The following is a 13,596-nucleotide window of genomic DNA, read 5'->3' as shown; positions in this document are numbered from 1 at the left end:
CTGAGTTTCCCAGGTGCAAACTATCTGGCATGTTTCTTATATTAAGGCAGCCCCTCCACTTTAAAAAGAACGTTATGGCTTCACAACGTTTTGAGCCATTCAGTGGTCATGACAAGCACTGAGCAAATGCATGTCTGTCTTCCATTCAGCCCATCATCTTTCTGTCAACTCTTTGAAAGAGCTATCCCATTAATCCTGTTTTCTCTGCCCTTTTCCCTGCGAATGTTGATTCACTGCTACTTGGCAATTATTATTGAATCATCTTCCGCCAGTCCTTTCAGAGTGTACATGCTGGATCAAGTGATTAATTTTCTACCCCGATAGGCAGTGCTGATACTGAGTGAGCAATAATTACTATTGCATTCTCCTACACTGACCAAAATAAGCACAAAGCTCATTCAGATGTGAGTTAACACCTTAGTGAGTGTTTAGACTACTTGTGATTTTGTTTTCCCTTCTGCCTGTGCCCCCACTTAAGTAGTTCCTTTTGACTACAGCTGATTGACAAAACGAATTGTTTTCAAGTGTGACCAAAAGTAAAAGATATCTTTTGGGTTGGGATTTTCAGCTTTGGATCAAGCTTTGGAGTTCTTGAAGAGTGGTGCTATCCCCAATAATTGGAAGACAGAACTGAAAGATGAGAGCTCAAGTAGTGATGAAGAGGGACATGATGAAGAAGAGAGCAGTGAAGAGGAGGTGAGGATTTGATTTCGAGCTTGAAGACAGTGGTTTGCTAATTGTTAATAAATTGTTTTCTCTCTTATTCATCAATTAATCAGTTAATCCTTTCGGCATTTTGGATCCAATTTACCCAGATTCATTTGACACCCCAAATCATTGTGTGAATGCTAGGCTCTGTGACATCCATTGCAGCTGCCAGCCATGAATATAGTAACACATTGTTTGCTACAGAATAGACACAAGCCAGGAGAGTACAGCAAACAATGCTAGTCAAAAGTTTTATTTGAAAGGAACTAGTAACACAGCAGTGTTACACTAATAACCAGGATTGGGGGAAAAAGGGAACACTTCCATAATTGGGAGAGAGTGTGGGGAATATACTGAAATTGTTAGTGATTTATCATGCCTTGCTTTTATAGGAACATATGAACAGGAATAAATCATTCAGCGCCTTGAGCCTGTTCTGCCATCTGATGAGATCATAGCTGATCTGTCATCTGACTTTATATACCTGCCTTTGGCCAATAATCCTTAATACCATTGTTTAACAAAAACCTATCCATCTCAAATTTAAAACTGACAACTGATCCAGTGTTCACTGCCATTTGTTGGCGGGAGCTCCAAACATCTACCACCCTTTGTATGTAAAGTACTTTCTAACATCACTCTTGTACGGTCTGGCCTTTTATTCTCACACTATGCCTCTTAGTTGTAGAATTCCCCAACCAGAGGAATTAGTTTATCTTGATTTAATCCTGTCTTTTTCTGTTAATATCTTGAAAACTTCAATCAGATTGTCCCTTAGCCTTCTGAATTCTAGAGAAAATAGGCCATATTTGTATAATCTGTCCTCATAACTTAACCCCTGAAGTCCAGGTTTTATTCTTGAAACCTACTTCGTCCTCCCCTCCAAGGCCAATATATCCTCCTCAAGGTATGGTGCCCAGACCTGCTGTCAGTACAAGTGGGGTCTAGTAAGGGTTTAGTGTAACTGCTGCACAATTTCTGCATCCTTGTATGCTGGTCCTCTCAATATAAAGGCCAGCATTCCATTAGCTTTCTTGATTATTTTCTGCACCGGTTAGTGAAATCTTTTAAAGATCTATGCACATGGACATGGACTGTATTTAACATCGTACCATCAATAAATTATCCTGATCTATCCTTTTTTTTGGTCTAAAATGGATAACCTCACATTTACTAACATTAACATTAAACTCTATCTGCCACAGTTTTGCCCGTTTGCTTAGCCTATCATCATACCTTTTTATGCTATCATCGACACTGCCTTTAATGCCGTCTAACTTTGTCATCAGCAAATTTGAATATTTGACTTTTTATGCCATTCTCCAAGTTGTTAATAAATAAAGTGAATAATGTAGGCATCTAGTCAGATCCATTGTGTTTCATTCCTTGTTTTTCAATTAACTGGAAATTGTAGGCACAGAGCAAATTTGGAAGTAATGAGAGTGGATTTGAAATTTCACTGCATTTTTTAATACAATTATATGCTTCAGTGCCTGGGAATAAGGTCAATTCTCCTGTGTCCTCTGCCAACTCCCTTCTCCTGATATCACCTACTTGACAAATATTGATACTTTTCAAAATATCATGTTTTGACAATCTGTAAAAGTTGCTTTCAATTGAGAAAATTGAAAACAATTTTCCAAAATTTTGCAGGAATAAAATTACTTCTGAATTCATTAAGGCAGATAAGTAAAAGAAAAACAGAAAATATTTGAATGAGTTACTTAAAGGTAATCATTGGAGAGGGGCAGGAAGGTTGATGAAATTTCAGACCTTAGACCACCAAAGTCACAGCTGCCAATGGTGGAGCAATTAATATCAGGATGATAAAGACAGAATGGGAGGACTACAGAGTTCTCATACATTTGTGAGAGGGGAGGAGATTACAGAAACTCGGTGGGGGGGTCAGGTTATCAAGACATTTGAATTCATGTTTGAGGATTAAAACTTGAGATGTTGCCAGAGTGTGAACTAACACTGGAAGCCAGAAGTCAAAGTATTGAGATGAATAGGCGGCGTGTCTTTTGTGGACTGGCACTCCTTAGAAAGAAGAGTGCTCATAATTGCATTTTGTGCGCTGGTGGTCTATAGCTCTGAACGACATCTCAGTACATTGTAGTGACTTTAATCACATGACCTGTTTGGCCATGTTATAACACATTTGGGACCGGTGAGACTTGAACTAGACCTTCTGACCCAGAGGTTGATGGGGGTGCTACCACTATGTCACAAGAGCTTTCACACTGTCCACTTCTATTAAACTGTGCATATCCTTTATTGTCCGAATCCATCTGTCTTCTCAAAACCCTCTTGATTGAAACATTCCAGATATTTCATCCACGTTCATCAGCTGGTGGACATTCTCCCTTCACAATTCTGTGAAGACCCATGGTTTGAGGTTCAGGTCAAACGATTTGCTATTAGCACAAGTGCATGATCATTGATGCATTTTTCTATTTCTTGCACTGGATGCAAAGTATTCCAGTTATAAATTGAAATAGCAGGAAGTAAATTTGATCCAGATGCAGCATCCATGAGAACCAGAACAATCATAATCCTTGTTCTTCTCAGTTTATTTTTTTAACTTGAGCTGGTGACTAGAAGGGTGAGTAAGTTTACTTCAGACAACAGCTAATTCAAATCAAATTACTAGGCACCTGGAAACAGGTCCATGCATTCTATTAATGTCTTACTTTTATACTATTATTCAGATCAATTTCTCTCCAACTTCCCTTTATTTTCAAATGCCTTAAGAACATAAGGAACAGTTCCAGCTGTGTTTTTCCTTCCTTTTAGTTGAGATTTTGCATTGGTAATAGTTGGGGCAAGCACAGAAATCCAGAATTTGCTTACAGTGAGCTCAGTATCTTCCATACTGTGTGGCATTGGGGTTCCCACAAACTACTGTGGGATTGGGAAGAGCCTCCACACTCATGGTAATGATTATGACTGCTAAAACCTTGTAAAATAATACACCTTAATGAATTAAGTATATTTATTTTGAAATGGAGGAACAAGTTCCCAGTTAGTTATAAATTACTGGATTGTTAATTCAGGGAGCCAGATAATGTTCTGAACATCCGGGTTCAAATCAGCCATGACAGATGGTGGAATTTGAATTCAATAAGTATCTGGAATTAAGACTCAAATGATGACTGTGAATCCATTGCTGATTGTTGGGGAAAACCCAACTGGTTCACTAATGTCTTTTTGGGAAGGAAACTGCCATCCTTACCTGGTCTGGCCTACATGTGACTCGAGACCCACAGCAACGTTGTTGACTCTTAACTTCACTCTGGTCGATTAGGAATGGGCAATAAATGCTGCCTAGCCAGCGACACCCTCATCCTGTGAATGAATAAAGAAGAAGAAAAAAATGCTATTTTACTGACCGTATGGAGCTAATTTCATATTTGTGGAATTTCAAATCTCTCTATAAGAAGGACTTAATAAATCAACATCTTTAAAAATGTTTATTTATCTTTGTTTTAGTTTCTATCTTCTCACTGTCTGAAAATTTAAATTAAACATGATGGATTTCACATGTCTTTAACTTCCTGGTTTTCTATGTTTGAATATTTCAATTTGATTGCCTGTCTGCCTGCTGGCATCATTGCTGCTGTGCAATAGATTCACATCTGGTTTAGTGCAAGATTTTATCTGCCTTCAGGAAAAAGGGAAATCCCTGCAGAAAACTTTTTGTGGGCAACTTTCTTCGAGGTTAGCGTTGAATGTCCTTGTTTCACCAGTGACCACAATATCAAGGCCAACATTCACATATGCACAGTTTTCTTAATTCATTTTCATTTGGCTTCTTTTAAGGTAATCTTTTGAGAACTTGAGTAGCAACTAAATCTGTAATTTTGACTGTCAGAAAGGCAGTGCCCAGGGTGCCTCTGTATAAGCCAGATTTTGTTTCTGTCTGTGGTTTCAGATATGTAATTACAGAATTGCAAAAGCTAGTTTTTACATTTTTACTGTCTTCTGCATTTTCACACCCCCCCCCCTTCTCTCTTTGCACACCACCCCCCAACAACCTTTAGGAAGAGGTGGAACCTTTTCCTGAGGAAAGGGAGAATTTTCTGCAACAACTATACAAGTTCATGGAGGATAGAGGTAAGAATTTCAGCTTGGCTCTTTTATCAACTTTGAAATGTGTCCCATGAGTTGGAGCAATGCCAAAATTAACATATTCAGAATCTCAGCTATGTTTTGTTCATTGTTAATTTACAGTCAAACACATTTTGTTTTACTCAGTTTCCATCTGGGCTGAAATATTGGCTGTAGTCTGTCCACCCGCAATTACATTTCTGCAGGACATTGACCATTTAGGTGGTCAGCCTCTTTGCCAGATGATGAAATTCAGTGTCAGCTGCTGCCACACATTAGCAAAATCACATAATATGACTGGGCTTGGATCTGCTAGATCTTAGTGGGAATGGTAAGATGATAGTGGGAGGGTCCAGTTGAAAACAGCAAGATGAAGATGAAGAATCCATTTAGATTCCACTGATGCTCACAGTGGTGATGAATTTGTGCAACTGACTGTTGAATAAATCATTTCTGTAAATTTCTGACAGCTTGTCACTGGCAACAGTTTTCTCAGCCTCTGAGTTGTGCCTGGCATTGGATTGGTGCAGAATTTCAAACTTCATGGTCAGTTGCTGCATGTTATTTGATGAGCCCCTTTATATTTTTGGACAATGGGAAAACCACTGTGAATCAAAGAGACTGTAAAGAGATCTTGCAGTTTTAAAAATCATGTCCACTGGAGCATTGAGAGTTATATACATAATATTACCTTTCCCTTGAGCAGCAAGGGAGAAGTCAGACTGAACAGCACACACTAGGTTTTTAAACTAACAGGCAACTGCCTGACAGCAACAGTTCGGTTCCTGAACAGGTGACTGTTGCCTGTGTGTGTGTGTGGACAATACAGCAGAAGTTTCCAGTCTGCAAAGAGAAAGCACCCTTCCTGACCCTCCTGCGTGGAGAAAGAACAGAAAATCTCCTGCTAGCAATTCTCACTCTTGATTTCCTGTGTTAAGTGCTTTTTATGCCAATTCCCTTGATGAAAGGGATAAGGGAAAATCACCTCTTAAGATTCTGAAAGGGGTGAATTCTTGACCTGGGGCGGCACAGTGGCTCAGTGGTTAGCACTGCAGCCTCAACATGCCAGGGACCCGGGTTCGATTCCAGGCTCGGGCGACTGTCTGTGTGGATTTTGCACATTCTCCCTGTGTCTGTGTGGGTTTCCTCTGGGTGCTCCGGTTTCCTCCCACAGTCCAAAGATGTGCAGGCTAGGTGGATTGGCCATGCTAAATTAACTGTAGTGTCCAGGGGTGTGTGGGTTATAGGGGGATGCATCTGGGTGGGATGCTTCAAGGGCCGGTGTGTACTGGTTGGGCCGAAGGGCCTGTTTCCACACTATAGGGAATCCTAAGTATTTCATCAGCGAAGAACTAAAAGGAATTGGAAGAAACCAAAAGAAAATGAGTTGCCAACTCCTGTTGTTCGAATTGATGCTATTAAATTGTTTTGCCCTTTGTTTTTTACCTCTTTTCCACCCTCAATACCCATAACTTGTCTATCATTGTGTGTTCATCTGGATGTGAGAGGGGGAATTTTAAAAGTGTATAGTTTAAATTATAGAGTTATAAATTGGCAGCTGATGTTTGATTTTAAGTAATAGCAGGAAGGAGCCTGTTTGTGATAAATAGCTATTTTCTTGTTAAGTACAGAAATCTTGGAAGCTTTCTGTTTTTACCTAAGTTTGTCAGCTAGGTAATTTGGGTACGTTGTGTAGTTTCACTAAATTTGTAACTTTTGTGACAACATGGGAACAATAGGGCTTGATTGGATTGTACTGAGGGAGTGCCGTGCTGAGAGAGCGCTGCACTGCTGGTGGGTCCGTACACGGGACTTAGATAACGCATTATCCTTAGTGAACCATGACAATTATCAGCCTCCTCCAAGTGGTTACTAATGTCTCTTTCTCACCCTGGGTTAAGTGCTGTCCTAGGAGCTGCTTGAAGGGTCGGGGAGTTTGGCAACAATTATGAATGGGAGGAGGAATTGGTGGGGGCATGGGTTGTTGAGGGGAAGGGGAGAAAGAAGGAAATAAATATCAATTGCTATATGCCTGATTTAATTTAATTTCTTACAGTTAGTATTTGAGGGGCTTAACTAACAATTAAAATTTCAGGTCCAGTCAAAACTGTTGTTATATTGTTTGTTATTCTCTTTAACTGTAGGTACTCCAATCAACAAACGTCCTGTGCTTGGATACAGGGATTTGAATTTATTCAAGCTGTACAGACTTGTACATGAACTGGGAGGATTTGATAGTGTGAGTATTTGGTTTAACAGTTTTATAGAGCAGTATCATTAACAGGAGAACAAGCACAGTTTCATGGTCTGCAAAGTGTAGATTATCTTCACTATATTCCTTGCAGCAGTCTAGGGCAAATAACTGATTAAAAGTGTTGCTTTGTTAATGCCAACATGGTATAAGTCTTTCCATGCCTGCATTACCTGATTCTGATAAATAATGTTCATGTATTAGTTAAGGAGTTTGTAAATCTAACAATTTTAAAAGTGCTATGTCCTTCAGCCCCCCAGCATTGCTGGTGTTCCAGTCACAATGAAAATTGCAACCTCTACCATTGATTTTGAACAATGAGAAACATGAGTCATGTTTGGTTTTAACTGCTGTCGAACACTTTCATTCTCTTTTTTAGTTTCTTCCGCACTTTGTATCTAAGCATTATAGGTAGTTTGAAAATACTAAGCTTCCAATGGCTTTCTCATTTTGTACACGTGTAAATGTAGTTATACTGTATAACAGATGAAATATGGAAAATTAGGATAGTTCTCACCACCAATGGCTTATTTGCTGTGGAAATAATATCTTGGAGTCCCTCATCTCGCTGAAGTACGTCATGGAGAAATTGTGTGTAACTTGAGGCTAAATTGGTGAAGTCAAAGTGTTACCATTTGACCAGAAAAATGAATGAATGGCTCGCAATCCATGCACATGTTAAGAGTAACTTAGTATGGAGGCATTGGATTATCACTGGGTTATAAATCAAAGTATTAATAATATCATTTTCCGACATCACCAGCCCTCAGGCAACTCTGGATTTGACTGCTCCAACAATCTTTTGATTAGCCTTCCATCCTCCACCTTTGCAAACTTTAACTTATCCGAAATGCTGTTGTCTGTATTAACCTCACACCAAGTCTTATTCCTTATCATTATCGTGCTTGCTGATCTACATTGAGTTCCATTCAAATATGTCTGTATTTTATCATTCTCATTGTTCCCAATGCCTCTACATGTTTTTTCTTCCTTGCCTCTGATTTCTTTATCATAGAATAGAATCATAGAATTCCTACAGTGTGGAAACAGGTCCATTCGACCCATAGAGTCCACACTTACCCTCTAAAGAGCATCCACCAGGACCCACGCCCCTACCCCAACCCCATAACCCCGCAGTTAACCCATCAAACCTGCAGATCCCTTCACACTATGAGCAATTGAGCATGGCCAGTCGAGCTAACCTGTACATCTTTGAACTGTGGGAGGAAACTGGAGCACCCAGAGGCAACCCATCTCGACACAGGGAGAATGTGCAAATGCCATACACAGCCACCACAGTTGAACCTGGGTCTCTAGCACTGTAAGGCAGCAGGGCTAATCACTGAGCCACCATGCTGCCCTCAATATCTTCCAAAATATTTGCATTCATCTAATTCTTAGCTCTTGTGCTTGCCAATATTAATTGCTGCACTGTTGGTGACTGTGCTTCAGTTGCCTGTGCCCTAAGCTCTGGAATATCCTCTGTAGACCTCTCTACTTTGCATTTTCCTTTAAGACAGTCCTTAACAACCTACCACTTTGACCAAGTTTTTGGTTATATCATAATAATTTCTTTTGTGTAATACTTAATTCACAACGTCCACCTTTGGGATGTTTCATTCCTTTTTGCTCGGAATCATTGCCCTAGGTCACATTGTGTAAGAGTCCTCAGATCATGAGCTTGATTTGCAAAGTGATACTTTTACTGGAGACATCTGCTTGAATTGTAACAACACAGCCCTTGAATGAGGTTGGGTGATTTCTGGAATGGATAGCTGTGTCGTAGTGTTGTCGTGGTCTACATCAAACTGGCACAACATTTCTATTCATTAATCGACAGTTTTTATATCAAGGTAAAATGAATGCCATTGTGAAACAACAAGGTTTCTGGCCTGCACAACCCTAACAAGTCCTCACATTTCCACAGCCTGTCAGTGAATAGATGTATTTGCCTAAGCTTGAACTAAATTTCCTAACTAATTAAACTGAGTGACTTTTAAATTTTACCCCCAAGCATCTCTGAAATCCAAAGCACACATGCTAACAATATAATTTCATTACAAAGAACTGTAGAAAACAGTTTACTTTCTCCATTTGTCAGGGGTGATTTTAATTAAAATAAGCAAATTCAATTTTCTATCAAGTTTCTGTGGTGAGCAGTGTTGCACTTGGTTTGGGACCAGTCAGTTGTATAGAATCACAATGCTTGCATGTAAATCTATTCTGGTGCTTATTGGACACTTCACCATGGGAAAACCCCAGTAAATTCAGATAGAAATTAACATCAAGATACAAAAGGTGATTTTTGGTGAGTTACCAAAGCTTGGTTGAAGTTCCTTGGGTTTAAGAAATGCCTGAAAGGAGCCAAGAGAGGCAGGTTTTGGGAAGGATTTCCAGAGCTTGGTACCCAGGCAGCTGAAGTCATGACTGCGAAGAGCAGAGTGAAGCCAGATGACCAAAGCATGGATGATGCTTTTAGCATTTTGTAATTTGGCCTTGTTTTAAAAAGAAAAACAGAGCAGTCAGTGCGTTGGAAGGCTCATCCCAAGATGCGGTCTTGATTATTTCATAAAGATCTCTACATTCAAGTGCTTATTTTGGAAAATAAATCTCGACATGAACCTTTATTAAAGGATACATATCGCTTCAAGTGGCAAGAGACCCTGCCTTGTGTGGGGTGAGGTATGGCAGTGTTGGGTTGGATGGTGTTTATCATGGTAGATTTACTAGCAGTCCACCAGCCCAGGCTCGTGGTCTGTGAAAATGGGTTTACGTCTCATTATGGCAGCTGGTGGAATTGAAATTCAAGGAATATATTAGGCATTGAAAGTTTGTCTCAGTGATTGTGGCCTTGACAACTGTCAGCGATTGTTTCAAAAACCAACCTGGTTTAATCATGCCGTTTTCGGGTTAAAAAAAATCTTTCTTCATTATTTTGTTTGACTGACCTGTGATTCCAAACCTCGACTGATGTGGTAGATTCTTTCCTGCTGTCTAAAAGGCCTACCAAGCCACTTAGAAGAATGCAAAACCTTCCACCAATGCTGCATCCCTTGGAAATGAGGGGTAAAAAACACCCTCATATCAAGCATCACCTTGAAATCCAGCTATTTCTTGTGATTTAGCATCCATTGGCACCTTCAGTAACCTCGGGCCTGACCTCTGGAATTCCCTTCATGAACACACTGCCTTTCCATCTCTCACCTCTTTTAAGAAACTCCTTAAAAAAAATTGATCTTTTTGACCACTCTTGGTCTGCTGTCTTAGTATATCCAAGTGAAGTGCCTTGCGAGGTTTTTATGACACTTAAGATGCTACATTGCAAGTTTGTTTGTGATCAGAAACCTAAGAGAATTGGGATGTTCTCTTTTGGCTGCTCAGTGTCTTCCGGCCCCAGCCTGGCTACTATCCCATTCTTGGAGTTCCAACGTTGCTGCAATGGAGAATGTCAAGCTATTGATTCAACACATGGAGAAAACAAGAATTGCATGCAGTTCTCGTCGTACTGCTCCCCTTCCAAGTAGCTTAATGCAACAGTTATACTTACAAAGAGGTAGCTTAATCATGAATATCACACCCAATTAGAAGCGGAATGTTGTGAATGTTATTACTTTGTATTATAGAATCACAGGATGAAACAGTACAGCTAAAGACAATAAGTCCCATCATGCCTCTGCCTACTATCCAATCAGTCTCACTTGACTATATTTTCAGCAACAGCTTCAACTTGGATTTATGTAACACCTTCAGCTTAAATTTTCTAAGATGATTCACAAGAGCATTATAAACTAAAATGTGACACTGACTATATATGCAGATATCAAGTTAGATGATAGAGAACTTGGTTAAATGAAGTAAGTTTTAAGAATGAAGAGGCAGAGAAATGAAGCGCACGTATTCCAGAGCTTAGAGCCTCTGCCATGACTGTGCCTTCAGCTGGCAGAGTCATTTAAAGTCAAGCATTCTAGAGGCCAGAATTAGAGGAGATATTTCAGACAGTTGTTGGGTTGTAGGAGGTAACAAAGATCAGGAGGGGGTCAGATTCAACTTTTTATTCAATTGCCTTTGAAATTTAGTGTAGAATCTGCTTCCACCCACATTTTAAGCAATGAACTCCAAACCATGGTAACTCGCTGAATAAAAGATTCTCAACTCCCCGCTGGCTGTTCTGCCAATTACCTTAAATCTGTGTCCACTGTGGTCACAGTTTTGCTACAGGAAATACTTTCTCTTATTTACTGTATGAAAACAAAAGTAAAATCTGAATTTACTTTTTCAGAAAAGGAATTGTGAAGTACTTTCTCTTTGTTGTAATTAGCTGACCAGCGAAGTGCTTTCACTGAGACCTGAGCTGCTTTTCTTTCATCTTCTGTTTTCATTTTTAATATAGTGCCAGTTGTACGAGTTGTTTTGAATTGTACTGCGCATGGAGCTATAACTTGTGATGCTTTTCTCCTTGTTATAATGTGACGATGCTCATCTTCTGGTTTGTTGCTCATAGATTGAAAGTGGTGCTGTGTGGAAGCAGGTCTATCAGGATCTGGGAATCCCTGTGATGAACTCTGCGGCAGGTTACAATGTCAAATGTGCATACAGGAAGTAAGTTCCTTATTTAGTTGGATTTTGCTGGAAATAATAAAATGCATTCAGACTTTATTTTGTCACAAAGTGTGGTGATTGCCCTATCCTGCTGACTTGTACAGATTGACAAATTTATTCTGCATTCTTAATATCAGCTGTGGCTCGGATGATAGCACTGCTGCCCCTGAGTCAGGAGGCAGGAAACTTGAGTATGTAAATCCAGACTGATACTCCACTGTCATTGAAGGAGCATTACATTATCAGAGTTAATGGCTTCAGATCTTTTCATTTGGAAACAAACCTCCAACTCCATGTAATTTACTAAATAAAAACCGAAATAACTGCGGCTGCTGTAAATCAGGAACATAAACAGAAGTTCTGAGGTAGAGTCACCGGACCCAAATTTATTTTCTTCACAAATGCTACCAGACCTACTGAGCTATAACAGCAACTTCTGTTTTTGTTCCATTTAATTTACTAATCCACTTCAGGTCCCTGAGAAAGCTCTGACAGAAACAATTCCATTATACTTGTGCAGAAAGTTTAAACTTCCAACTGCTGATTTTACCCTGCCCGAATTGCACCGTAATTGGCCAAAATCATGCAGACTTGGGTGACATAGGTAAATATAAAGGGTGTGGCCCTAAAGGCAGAATTTAGGGAACTAGGAAGAAAGTTGAGAAAGCAGACCTACAAGGTAGCAATCTCAAGATTACTATTGGTGTCATGTGCTAGTCAGTAGAGAAATGGCAGGATAGACTGGATGAATGAGTGACTGCAAAGATGGTGTCGGGGAAGAGTTTCAGATTGCTGGCGCATTGGGGCCAGTTTTGGGGGAGGTGTGCCGTGTACAAATTGGATGGCTTATACCTGGGCAGGATAGGAATTGATGCCCTAAGGGGGAGTGTTTGCTAGAGCAGTTGGGGAGGGTTTAAACCAATAAGCCAGAAGGATGGGAACCTATGTAGAGAATCAGAGAAGAAGGCAGCAAGGACAGCTAGTAGAGGGAATAAGAAAAGTGATAGGCTGAGAAAACAAGGACAAGATTCAAACAGGGCTGTTGAGAAAAATGAGGAGGAGGTGAACACTGTCAAAAGCACAAGCTTAAAGGCTTTGTGCCTTAATGCGTGGAGCATTTGCAATAAAGTGGATGAACTAATCATGCAGATCGATGTAAACTGGTACAATATAATTGGGATTACGGAAAAATGGCAGCATGGTCGCCAGGGATGGAAACTGAATGCCCCAGGATATTCAGCTTTTCGGAAGGATGGGCAAAAAGGAACAGGTGGCAGAGCAACATTGCTGGTTAAAGAGGAAATTAATGCAATAGCGAGAGAGGACATTAGCTGTGACATTGTGGAGTCTGTACAAGTAGAGGTTCGAAATACCGAGGGGCAAAAACATTAGGTGTCATATATAGAACCCTAAACTGCAGTGGTGATGTCGAGAATGACATGAAACAGGAAATTAGAGATGAATGTGATAAGACAATATCGGTGTTCATGGGTGATTTTAATCTGCACATAGATTGATCAAATCAAATTAGCCACAATGTCGTAGGGGAGAAATGCCTGGAGTGTATACGGGATGGTTTTCTTGACCAATATGTGGAGGCAGCGACTGGAGAGCAGGCCATCTTAGACTGGGTACTGTGTAATGAGAAGGAAATCATTGCCGATCTAGCTGTGAAAGACACCTTGGGGATGAGTGACTGTAACACAATTTTTTTTAATCAAGGTGGGACAGTGAGCTTGTTGATTCAGAGACTAGGATGCTGATCCTCAATAAAGGAAACTGAGGATATGAGGTGTGAGTTGGCCTTGATAGATTGGAGAGAGTTCCTTAAAGGGATTAAAGTGGATAGGCAATGGCAAACATTCAAGGAACGCATAGAGGAACGGCAACAACTATTTATTCCTGTCTGTCGCAAAGGCAAAATGGGT

At 40.1% G+C, this 13,596-nt stretch overlaps 1 protein-coding gene across 3 annotated transcripts in view; it reads left to right on the top strand.

Moving 5' to 3' along the window:
* Nucleotides 1-13,596, top strand: part of arid4b (AT-rich interaction domain 4B) — a 189,830-nt gene that overhangs the window by 89,206 nt on the left and 87,028 nt on the right. For all 3 annotated transcript variants that reach the window (XM_048531756.2, XM_048531758.2, XM_048531759.2), the window contains 4 exons: nucleotides 569-696; nucleotides 4,752-4,824; nucleotides 6,963-7,057; nucleotides 11,571-11,668. In XM_048531756.2, the coding sequence (XP_048387713.2) occupies nucleotides 569-696; nucleotides 4,752-4,824; nucleotides 6,963-7,057; nucleotides 11,571-11,668 (394 nt within the window). The remainder of the gene's footprint in view (nucleotides 1-568; nucleotides 697-4,751; nucleotides 4,825-6,962; nucleotides 7,058-11,570; nucleotides 11,669-13,596) is intronic.

The sequence above is a fragment of the Stegostoma tigrinum genome, chromosome 4 (genome assembly GCF_030684315.1).
Source record: "Stegostoma tigrinum isolate sSteTig4 chromosome 4, sSteTig4.hap1, whole genome shotgun sequence".
In the NCBI taxonomy this organism is placed as follows: domain Eukaryota; kingdom Metazoa; phylum Chordata; class Chondrichthyes; order Orectolobiformes; family Stegostomatidae; genus Stegostoma; species Stegostoma tigrinum.
Note: the sequence above shows the minus strand (reverse complement) of the source record. Positions and strands in the feature narration are given on the sequence as shown.